Source organism: Equus asinus, chromosome 23, assembly GCF_041296235.1.
Source record: "Equus asinus isolate D_3611 breed Donkey chromosome 23, EquAss-T2T_v2, whole genome shotgun sequence".
NCBI lineage: Eukaryota > Metazoa > Chordata > Mammalia > Perissodactyla > Equidae > Equus > Equus asinus.
The window spans coordinates 13,087,497-13,099,573 of NC_091812.1; the positions used below are offsets into that span (position 1 = coordinate 13,087,497).

A 12,077-nucleotide genomic window follows, 5' to 3' on the forward strand; every position below is an offset into this window, starting at 1 on the left:
TGTATGTTCATCAGGGATATTGTCCTGTGATTTTCTTTTCTTGTGGTGTCCTTGACTAGTTTGGATATCGGGGTAATGCTGGCCTCATAAAAGGAGTTTGGAAGAGTTGTCTCCTCTTCTCTTTTTTGAAATAGTTTGAGAAGGATAGGTATTAATTCTTCTTTGAATGTTTGGCAGCATTCACCAGTGGAAGCCATTGGTCCTGGACTTTTGACATTGGGAAGTTTTTGATTACTGGTTTGATATCTTTACTAGTAATAAGTCTATTCATATTTTCTATTGCTTCATGAATTAGTCTTGGTAGGTCGTATGTTTCTAGAAATTTATCTTTTTCTTCTAGATTGTCCAGTTTGTTGTTGTATAATTAATCATAATGGTGTCTTATGATGCTTTTTATTTCTGTGATATCAGTTGTAACGGCTTTTCTTTCATTTCTGATTTTATTTATTTGAGTCCTCTCTCTTTTTTCTTGTTAAGTCTAGCTAATGGTTTGTCAATTTTGTTTGTCTTTTCAAAAAATCAGCTCTTAGTTTCATTGATCTTTTCTAGTGTCTTTTAGTGTCTATTTCATTTATTTTCACTCTGATCTTTGTTATTTCCGTCTTTTACTAACTAGGTTCAGTCTGTTCATTTTCTTGTTCCTTGAGGTGTAAAGCTGTGTTGTTTATTTGAGATCTTTCTTGTTTCTTAATGTGAGCATTTATCACCAGGAACTTCCATCTTAGAACTGCTCTTGTTGCATCCCATAAGTTTTGGTATGTTGTATTTCCATTTTCATTTGTCTCAAGATATTTTTTAATTTCTTTTTTGATTCTTCTTTGACCCATTAGTTGTTCAGGAGCATGTTATTTAATATCCACATATTTGTGAATTTTCCAGTTTTCTTCTTGTAATTGATTTTGAGTTTCACGTCATTGCAGTTAGAAAACATGTTTAATGTGATTTCAGTCTTCTTAAATTTATTAAGATTTGTTTTGTGGCCTAACATATGGTCTATCCTGGAGAATGTTCCTTGTGTGCTTGAGAAGGATGTGTATTCTGTTGCTTGTGGATGGAATGTTCTGTGTATGTATGTTTGGTCTATCTGGTCTAAAGTGCCATGTAAGGCCAATATGTTTTTATTGATTTTCTGACTGGATGATCTATCCTTTGATGAAAGTGGGGTATTAAAGTCCCCTACTGTTGTATTGTTGTCTATTTTCTCTCTTTAGGTCTGTTAATATTTGTTTTATTTATTTTGGTGTTCCTGTGTTGAGTGCATAAATATTTACAAATGTCATATCCTTTTGTTGGATTCACCCCTTTTTTATTATGCAGTCATGCATTGCTTAATGACGGGATACATTCTGAGAAATACGTCAGTAGGCAATTTCATCATTGTGAGAACCTCATAGAGCATACTAAAGGGGAACAAAATTTGCCATCCGAAAATGTGTCTCTTTAACATGAGGATTGTTTTAGGCTGACTATTTTTGAGAAAAAAAGACTTAGAAAGTTTGTCTTGTAACCTACCGCTTAACTGCCTAAAAGAATTCAGATTAAAAAAAGCTGTCTCAGGAAGCAAGCTATCACCTTAGCATAACATGAACTAGGTGATAGACAGGAAGGCACCTAGAAAAGCCTGATTTTTGGACTCCCTTCTGTGTTTTTCTGTTTCTGTGGCCAAACACTTGTTTTCTAAGCATTTGCTCCTTTTCACTTACCTGTGAATTGCCTTCTTTCCCTTTCAAGTCCCTGACTCTCTTCATCTCCAACATCTTATTTTGTCTTTACCTGAAGATGATATTTAAGGTGAAGGCTTTGGCTAGTTACTTGGTTTTATTGTGTTTCTCACATGTGTACAGGTTATTAAACTTTTGTTTTTCTCCTGTTAATTTGTCTCGTGTCCATTTAATTTTTAGATCAGCCAGAAAAACCTAGAAGAGTAGAGGAAAATTTCTTCCTCTCTTACAGTACTTACACAAACCTCAATGGTATAGCCTGCTACACACCTAGACTATATGTTACTTTTCTTAAAGGATCACTGTTGTATACACAGTCTGTTGTTGAATGAAACGTTTTTATGTGGTGCATGACTATATAATGACCTTCTTTGTCTCTCATTACTCTCTTTGTCTCCAAGTCTCTTTGTATTAAAGTCTATTTTGTGTGATATATGTATAGCTATGCCAGGTTTTTTTTGGTTTTCATTTGCATGGAATATCTTTTTCTGTCCCTTTACTTTCAGACTGTGTGTGTCCTTACCTCTGAAGTGAGTTTCTTATAGGCAGCATATAGATGGATCTTGTTTTTTCAGTCTATTTAGCCACTCCATATTTTTTGAGTGGAGAATTTAGTCCATTTACATTTAAAGTAATTATTAATAGGTGTGGACTTATTGCCATTTTGTTCATTTTTTTCTGACTGTTTTGTAATTCCTTTGTTTTTTCTTTTTTTCTTTCTTTGTGATTTGATGATTTTCTGTAATGGTGTGCTTAGGATTCCTTTTTCTTTATCTTTTGTGTATCTACTGTAGGTTTTTGCTTTGTGTTACCATGAGGCTTATGTAAAACAACTTATAACATTCTAAGTTCTTAAAAACTTAAGTTTGAATGCATTCTAAAGATCTAAATTTTTACTGCCCTCCCAAGTTTTATGTTTTTGATGTCACAACTTATATCTTTTTATCTTGTGTATTTATTAACAAATCATTGTAGTTGTTATTTTTAGTACTTTTGTCTTTTAACCTTCATACTAGCTTTATAAGTGATTAACCCATCACCTACAACATTAGATTATTCTGAATTTTACTCTATAGTTACCTTTACCAGTAAGATTTATAATTTTATATGTTTTCCTGTTACTGATTTAGGGCCCTCTCGGTTTAGCTTAAAGTCCCTTTAACATTTCTTGTAAGGCCAGTCTAGTGATGATAAACTCTTTTAGCTTTTGGTTGTCTGGAAAACTTTTTATCTATCCTTCTATTCTGAAGGACAGCTTTGCTGGGTAGGATATTCTTGACTAGCAGTTTTTTTCTTCCAGCACTGTGACTATGTTGTGCCACTCCCTTCTGGCCTGCAAAGTTTCTGCTTAAGATCTGCTAATAGTCTTATGAGGGTTTCCTTAGATGTAACAAGTTGTTTTTATCTTGCTGTTTTTAAGATTCTTTCCTTGTCTTTAACTTTTGATAACTTAATTATAATGTGTCTTGGTGAGGTCTCTTTGAGTTCATCTCATTTGGAACTCTCTGGGCTTCCTGGATCTGGATGTCTGTTTCTTTCCCCACGTTAGGGAAGTTTCAGTCATAATTTCTCTAGATAAATTTTCTGCCCCTTTCTTCTTTTGGGACCCCTATAATACAAATATTGGTCCACTTGATGTTGTCAATAAGTTCCTTGTGCTATCTTCATTCTTTTTCATTCCTTTTTCTTTTTGCTCCTCTGATTGGGTAAATTCCACTGCCCTGTCTTTTTGTTTGCTGATCCTTTCTTTGGCTTCATCTAGTCTTCTTTTGTACCTTTCTATTGTATTTTTCAGCTCTGTGATTTATTTTTGGTATTTTTCTTATACTTTCTACGCTATGTTCTCTTTGTTGAAATTCTCGCTTTGTTCATGTATTTTTCTCCTGACCTTGGTGAGCACCTTTATGATGGCTAATTTGAACTCTTTATCAGGTAAATCACTTATTTCATTAAGGTCTTTTTCTGAGGCTTTATCTTGTTCTTTCATATGGAATGTCTTCTTCTGTTTCTTTATTTTCCTTGATTCTCTGTGTTGGTTTCCATGCATTCTGTAAAACAGCCACCTCTCTAGTCTTGAAGAAGTGGCCTCGTGCAGGAGATGAACCTTATGTTTCAACCCTGCTGTAGCTCTTGGTTGTCTCTCAAACCTTTGTGGTTGTTCAAGCAGTCTACTTTATTTTTAGTGGCTCCTAGTATTTGAGGGTGTGCAAAAACCTGCCGGTGTCCCAATAGGGAAGATCTCAGTCAACATCTAGATTCAGTCTAATTGGAAACTGAACCCTGATGCAGCAGCTTTTGAAGTATGTAAATATACCTCATTCACGGGAAGACTTTGACATGAGCATTTTGTGTGCTCGTCTGCACTGAGCCCTGGTGTGATAGCCATATAAGAACTGTTTGTTTGCTGACATCCTGTTGAATCTATGAACACAAGCCCTGCTGGCCACCAGAGCCAGGCTATCAAGGGATGTGTCTTTTGGGCAGCTGACACACAAACCCTGGTGCTAGATATGTGCACAATCTCCTTTCTTGGAGACATTAGCAACCTAGGGTGGGACAGATGGAGAGTGTGAAGATGGTAACCATTGGGCTTCCTGGTCTCCGGAGAGGATTGCAGTTAGCCCGTAGGTCTGTGCTTAGTTAGAAGCTTGTCCCTCAGGCCACAGGTATGAAGATAAGCTAATAGGCTTCTTTCCCAGAAAGACGGGCATTTCAGTCTGCTGCCTCACTGCTGTGCTCTGGACTGGTAGCTGGTTAGGAACTCTTTCTTTGTTCGTTATAGTCCTGTGGGACCTGTGAACGTAAACTGTAGGGGAGGAAAACAATTCCTCTACCCTCTGGGTCCTTCTGGCTGGTCTAAGAATTAAATTGACATGAGACAGAATAACAGGAGAAAATCAAAGTTTGATAACATATGTACATGGGAGAAACCCAGGAAAATCTTGCTGGAGTGGCTGAAATTGCCACCTTAATACCATCTTCAGCTAAAGATAAAGGAGGATATTGGGGGTAGTGGTTTGGAACTTCAAAGGAGAGGAAGGCAATTTACATGACGATGGAAATGCAAATGTTTGATAAACAAGTGTTTGCTGGGCCATCTGTAGACAATGGGAACGGAAAGAGATCTTTTGATAAAATGGCCCTTGCTAGATGTCTTTCTGTCTACCACACCTAGAATTATCTATGGTGATATCTCCTTCCTGGGACAGGCCCTTCTATCTTAAATTCTTTTAGGCAGTTAGGGGGAAGGTCAGAATTTCTTTCAAAGAGTCAAAGACTCTTTTGTCCTTAAAATAATCAAGGCAAAGAAACACATTTTGGGGTGGCAAATTCTTTTTTTTTTTTCTGGGAAAGATTTGCCCTGAGCTAACATCTATTGCCAATCTTCGTCTCTCTTTCATTTTTTTTCCCCTCCCCAAAGCCTCAGTGCATGGTTGTATATTCTAGTTGTAAGTCTTAGTTCTTCTATGTGGTCTGCCGCCACAGCATGGCTGCTGACAGACGAGTCATGTGGTTCCATGCCCGGGAACCAAACCCAGGCCACCAAAGTGGAACACACCGAACTTCAACCACTAGGCCATCAGGGCTGGCTCAGATGGCCAATTCTGATCCTCTTCAAAACCTTGTTGGCTACCAGAGCCAGCTGATCAAGGGGCATCCCATGGGTGGCAGCTGCGAAAACTGGGCCTCCAGACAATGTGCACAAGCTCTTTTCTGGGAGATACTGGTGACTTGGAGCAAGGCAGAGTTGGACTGTGAAGATGGTGCCTGCTGGGCTCTATGGTCTTTGGAGAATGTTTCAGTAGGCCTGTAGATGTGTGTTAAATTAGAAGCCTGCTCCTTAGGCCAAAGATTTAAGATAAGCAAATAGGCTTCTCTCACAGAAGGATTGGGGTGCGATTCAATCTACTGTCTCTTTGCTTTGCCCTGGAGGGTAGCCAGTTAGGAACTCTTTCTCCATTTGTTACAGTCCTGTGGGACCCTCAAATGTAAGCTCCATTCTGCAAGGTACTGGTGACCATGAGCGAGGCAGCGGGAGAGTGGAAAGATGGTACCCAGCCTCCGAGTTCACTGGAGAGGATTACAGTCAGCCCTTAGATGTGAGTTTAATTAGAAGCCTGACTCTTAGTTTGCAGCTATGAGGATAAGCTAATAGGCTTGTTTCACAGAAAGACTGGATAGTCAGTGAGCTGCCTCTGCTCTAGGCCCTGGGGTGCAGCATGGTGAGCCTGTGTGAGCCCTTTAGGAACTGTTTTTCAGTTCCATGTAGCCTTGTGGGTCTCATGGACACAAGCCCTGTTGGCTTTCAAAACTTGACGTTTTGGGGGCTTATCTCTTCAGTGAAGGTCTTAAAAGTTCAAGTACCAGATATGAGGGTCAAGCCATTCACTCCTTGGGGAGAAGCTCAGAGTTGTGGGTTCCCTCCTGGTTGTGGATCACCATGCCCAGGGTGGGGTTTATGGTAAGATTGTGTCTCGGCCTCTCCTACCCATTTGGCTGTGGGTTTTTTCTCATTCCCCTGATGTATGGGAGTCTCTGAGCTTGTTTTGGGGTTTCTTTCAGAGGAAATTGTTCTGTATGTAGCTGTAGATTTGGTGTGTCTGTGGGAGGAGGTGAGTTCAGGATCCTCCTGCATTGCCATCTTGAACTGGAACTTATTTAATTTTAAAGTAGTAGAGGAATAAGATTTAAATTATGGTTGTTACCAATGGGAAGGTAATCACTAGAGAAATGAAGACACGTAGAAGATATTCAGAATTCAAGGGAGTGGGGATGTCACACTAGGAAGCCTGATCAAGATGGGAAAGAATGAAATAACTTTTAGATAAATGGGAAAGGTAAAATGTAAGGACCGAAACCTGCTTAGCAATTAATATATGAAATATAAAGAGGTTGATTTTTCTTAACAAGATTCAAAGAATATCAAATTGAGAAGAAAAAAATAATCTTTATAGTTTTTCAAGAAACATGTAGAACATAATAATAGAGGTTAAAAATAAAAAGATAGCAAGATATATATATAAATAAAATATATATTATTGGAACAAGGAGAGTAAAAATTCAATGAAAAGCCCATTCAGAAAGGAGAAGAAGAGGTGATACAGAGTTACTGATCCATACCAATCATGAAATCCTGCTGGGCAGACATTGTGTGAAAATCTTGCTATCCTAGAGGATGGGGAAATTCCTTAAATAATTTAGTTTCTTCTCTTTGGGACCATTTTATTTGTCTGTTATCCTCTATCAACAGATCTGAAGTGGATATTGGAGTGTTTGCCTGTCTTGCGGGTCTATATAGCTTTCTCAGCTTGTGTCTTACTGGTGCAGGTTTGGGGCTTGAATATTCTAAGAGTTGAATGTACAAGGCTTTTTAAATGATTAAACAGTGAGGTTAGAAAAGAGGCTTTGCTCGACAAAGTTATTCAGGGCTCCAAGCTGGTAGGGACTGTGGTATCTTCAACTGGTAGGTTTCCAACTTGTTGATACTGGGTATAGTGGAAGGGAAAAGGAAGTGGAGGATTGTGGAGAAAATTTTTATGGGCCAGCACTGGCAGTGGTGTACACCACTTTGCCCATGACCAGAACTTAAATCACGTGTCCAAACCAACTCCAAGGGAGGGTAGGAAATGTGTTTTAGCTGTATGCTTAAAAGGAAAGGGAAACATGTTTGGTGAACAACTAGATGGTTTCTCCTTTATGCTACCTATCTGTCTATCAAAAACTGTATATCCCACCAACAGAGAATATATGTTTTCTATAAGTCCCTACTATATTTGCAAACATAATTCATGTAGTAAGCCACAAAGAAAGTCTAAGAGATTTATCTAAGGAGAGATTCATAGCCATATTCTCTAATAAAAAATTCATTAAATTAGAACTAAAGAAGAGGAAAAGAAGTTGCTTCACCTCCCTGATCTTCTTGAAAATTAAGAAACACTCTGGTTTTGAAAAAGAAAAAAAGAAAAGGAAATGAAAATAAATTACAAATTACATAGAAATTGATGAAAACCAAAACCAATGGTGTGTTCTGTAGAAAATTGATACCTCTAAGAGCTTTTACTATTTAAAAAACCTGAAAATAAATGAACTGATATCCAACTTAACAAATTAGAAAAAGAAAAACAGAATAAATCTCCAAATTGCTTTAGTATCTTTTCCTTTTTTCAGCTGCATTTGTTATGATTACCTGAATCCTTTCTTTTTTGTCAATTCATTTCTTATCAAGTGTCTCTTCTGTTGCTTGCTGTTTCTAAATGAATTTCAATTTTGTTTTGTTTTATTGTTTGTCATAGGCAAATTTTTCTTTGTGAGTTTAAAATTATCTTTGTGGAATTAAAGTAATATGAAGGAAGAGTACTGTAAAATGATTTGGTGGGGTGAAAAGGGAGCTATAAGTGGATATTATTGTGTATACTTAGGAGTTCTTAAATTTTATTTTTCTTTTAGAGTCTGATGGAAAAAGGAGGAACGTGTTCTTTAAAAGGCAGGCCAACCTCTACTACGAAAGTCTGTCAGTATAAGTGAATTTTTTTCTTTTAAAAAAACTAAGATTTAAGTGGAAATTGTTTTAAGTGCTTTTTTTTTAGGTTTTTGCCAGCAAATATGTTTCCTAGATATCTTAGAATATACTAGTAATGCAATTGTCTTCAAAACTACTTTTATCTTTTATAAAATGTGTTATACATGATGAATATATGTAACATATATGTACATTTTAGCGAATAATAGTAAAATAGATACCCTTGTACTCACTTTGTAGCTTAAGAAATAATACGTAATCAGTACATTTGAAGATCTTCTCAATTGCATTTCCTATCCTGCCCCCTAGAGGTAACTATCATCCTGAGTTTGTTTTTATGGTATCACACATAGACTTTTACATTGCTTGGTTTTGAACTGTTCACAGATTGAGGCAAATGCTATATATTTTGCTGCAACTTGCTTTTCTTTGTTCACCCACTCTGATATTTGTGACTCTAGTATACTTCATGATTTATTTACTGCTATGCAACCTTCTGTTGTGTGAATGTACCTCAATTTATACATTTTCTGGCATTGGTTATTTAGGTTGTTTTGAATATTTTGCTATAATAAACAATGCTACTTGCACAATTCTTGACATTTCTCCTGGCACACATGTATGAAAAATTTCTCTTGAATATGAGTCAAGGAATAGAATTGGCTAGTTCAAATGTTATGCGCATCTTCATCTATTCTAGGTAATACAAAATTGTTTTATAAAGTAGTTGTGCCAGTTTAAACTCCCACTTGCAGGAGCTAAGACTCTTAGTTGTTACATATTCTCACTAACACTGGATCAGCTTTTTATCATTGTTGGAATCTGGTATTTCATTGTAATTTTAATTTATATTTCCCATTATTAATTAGGTTGATTTGCCACCCCTGTTTATCTGTGAAATACCTTTCATGTCTATTGGTCATATTTCTTTTAGAAAGTTTGGCTTTCCTTATAGGATATATCTTTTCTATATGTAGATATATATGTATATATCCTATATATCTTTCATATATATATATATATACTAGATTCTAATTGCTTGTAGGCTGTGTGTAGCAAATACTTCATATTTGAGTGGTCATTTTAGTCTATACTGTCTTTTTATGAAAAATAGTTTGTGGTACTTTTTAGATATTCTGTGATAGAATGATTCTTTCGGATATCTACTTTGCTAGGATACCTAGAAATCTTTATCAACTTTTTTCTTTTGGATTTAATTTAAATTTTTGAAGTGTAAACCAGTCGTCTGGTTTCTATCCTATCTTGTCTGCCCTATTTCCTTTTGCCTCATATGAGTAACTTTTTTATTGGTTTATGGTTTATCATTTTACTATGTTTTGTTGTGTTCTGTTTTTCTTCAAAATAAAGCCTAAGAATATATAAACACACATATTCACATGAGTCTTAGTTCTCCACTTTTCTCACTTAAATGTAGTATAGGATATTTTGTATAATATAGGATATTTTATAGATGAATTAAATGGATTCATTTATTTAGTAACTTTCTCATAGATTTCTCCATCTTAGCACTAGACATTTCTTCATCCCTTATTTATGACAATTTGGTAATCTATTATGTGGATGGGCTATAGTTTATTCAGTCATGCCCTGTTGGTGGACATTTGGCTTGTGTCCAGTATTGTGTTCTTATAAACAATGCTTGGTGAACAACTTTGTGTATATGTTTCTTAATTGTGGAGGTACATTTTCAGGATAATTTCTAGGAGTAGGATTGCTGTGTCAAAGGGGAGATACATTGTTTTTTTGTGTAGTTATTATTGCCAAAATTCAATTTTGATAGATATTACCAAATTCCCTGTTGCATCATTTGGCAATCTCACCAGAAATGTGCCTTTTATTCCACAGCCTCACCAATAGGGATTGTGTTCAAACTTGGGAATTTTTGTGAGTTTTATAAAAATAGATAGGTAGACAGACGGATAGATGGCAGTTTAAGTTTGCTTTTCTTTTTCTATAAGTCAAGTTGAGCATCTTTTAAAAATATTTGATGTCTGTTTTCATTTCTTTTTCTTTAAAGTCTCCATTCGTGTCTTTTGACCAGTTGAATTTTTGGTATTTTTTTCTTGATATTTAAGAACTCTTTATATATTAAAGAGATTTAGGTCTTTGTGATATGTCACAAATATTTCCTCCTAGTTTATTATTGGTTTTTGATTTGTTTTGACTTTGCTTATGATATCTCCTGCTTTGCCAAAGGATTAATGTATTTTTTTATGTGGTTGATTTTATTCATCTTTTCTTTTATACTTCTGGATTTAATTAGAAAGACTCTACACTCCCAGGTTAAATGAATTCACTTAATGTTTTCTTCTAGTGTTAGTATGATTTTATATTTTTACACTTAAATCTTTAATCCATTTAGAGTTTATTGTGATTTAAGGTGTGAGATGTGTATTGATTCAGGTTTTTAAAATGCATCTTTTCCCTAGGCATTTGTGATACCACCTTTTTTATGTACTAACTTTTCATATGTGCTGGGCTTTCTTTGCTGTTCTACTGGTCTTTCCTAATCTTTGTGTGCTAATACTGTACTATTTTTATGGTAAGTGCTTTATAGTATGCTTAATTTCTAAAACAGTTACACCTCCCTTTGTACTTTTTAAAGAATTTTTCTGGCTAATTTTGATTATTTTTTATATAAACTTTAAAATCAACTTGTGTAGCTCCAAAGAAATATTTTCGTTTTATCAGGAAAATGCTAAGTGTATATATTGATTTAGTGTGGATTATCATACTAATGATGTTGAGTAGACCTATCTAAGAACAAGGGATGTCTTTTTGTTAATTCAGCCTAATTTTGTATCTTTAATAGTTGTTTAGAACACCTTTAAGCACTTTAAAGTTTTCCTCAAGTAGATTCTGCATGTCTCTTGTTAGATTTGGTGGTAGCTACTTTTTGTTGTTTTTGTTGCTACTTTAGTGTGAACGCACGTCCCTCTTGGTCTACAGTATTTATGCATTGTGAGGAGTCATGACCTACTTCTCAGGCCTATTTTTAAACTTTACTTGCTATCATAAGAGAACACATTAAGCACATAATGAAAGAATATCGGACTGGATGCTTTGAGTTGATTTTTTAAATACAGCTTTTATTGTACAAGGAAGCTTCGTTTATTAGATTAGCAAATATCTGGTGCTTTGGACTTAATAAACTTGCCTTATTCCTCCTTCCTCTAGGTTGACACTTTAAATTATTATTTAAATTATTTGTTCATAAAACATTGTTCATATATTAGAAAAAATCAATTGAATTTTCTCTGTTCTCCTTTCTTGCCTTATGTACCCTTATTTCACTTGTAGATGAAAAACTTTTAAGTGTAGAATAAACCCGTGATACTCTGTCAGAAATCCAAGATGCGGAGTTTCTCAAGTTTTAACTCGTTTTGGCACACTTTTAAAATGCTCTGCAGTATGTTAGCTAAACTTATGTTACCAGCTGATATCTGCTGCCTGTGTATATATTTAGTAGAGTATTAATAAATACCATTCTTCACGAGTTAAATGTTCGTTTTCAGATCTTGAGTCTTCACAGAGTAGTTGGTCTACCAGTTGCTCTCCAAGGCCCACAGATAGTTGTTTCAGTTCTAGTTCAGAGATGGTAAGGTATGCTTTTCGTTTTTTTTGCTTATTAATATATGCTATACTAGTTTAGAATTCTTTGTATATCTCATAGTGTACGTTTACATTCTGAAACAAATAGTTGAGACAATAACTAGTGGAAATATAAATGTAAACAAAAAGTGAAAAATATTAAAAATGTAAGAACGTAAACAGAAATATAAAATTAAAGTATAAATGAATGTGTTCATTATTAT

At 35.3% G+C, this 12,077-nt stretch overlaps 1 protein-coding gene across 29 annotated transcripts in view; it reads left to right on the forward strand.

The window, feature by feature from the left end:
- Positions 1 to 12,077, forward strand: part of LOC123276100 (regulator of DNA class I crossover intermediates 1-like) — a 154,672-nt gene that overhangs the window by 59,985 nt on the left and 82,610 nt on the right. For 11 of the 29 annotated variants that reach the window (XR_011497510.1, XR_011497511.1, XR_011497512.1 and 8 more), the window contains 2 exons: positions 8,169 to 8,232; positions 11,778 to 11,860. The exons of 9 other annotated variants lie outside the window; for them this stretch is intronic. Coding sequence is in view for 11 of the 20 variants with exons in the window: in XM_070495945.1 (XP_070352046.1) it covers positions 8,169 to 8,232; positions 11,778 to 11,860 (147 nt within the window). In the remaining 9 variants the exon portion in view is untranslated. Of the gene's footprint in view, positions 1 to 8,168; positions 8,236 to 11,777; positions 11,866 to 12,077 lie in introns of those variants that run through there. 9 more of the 29 variants (XR_011497508.1, XR_011497507.1, XR_011497509.1 and 6 more) reach the window with 3 other exon arrangements.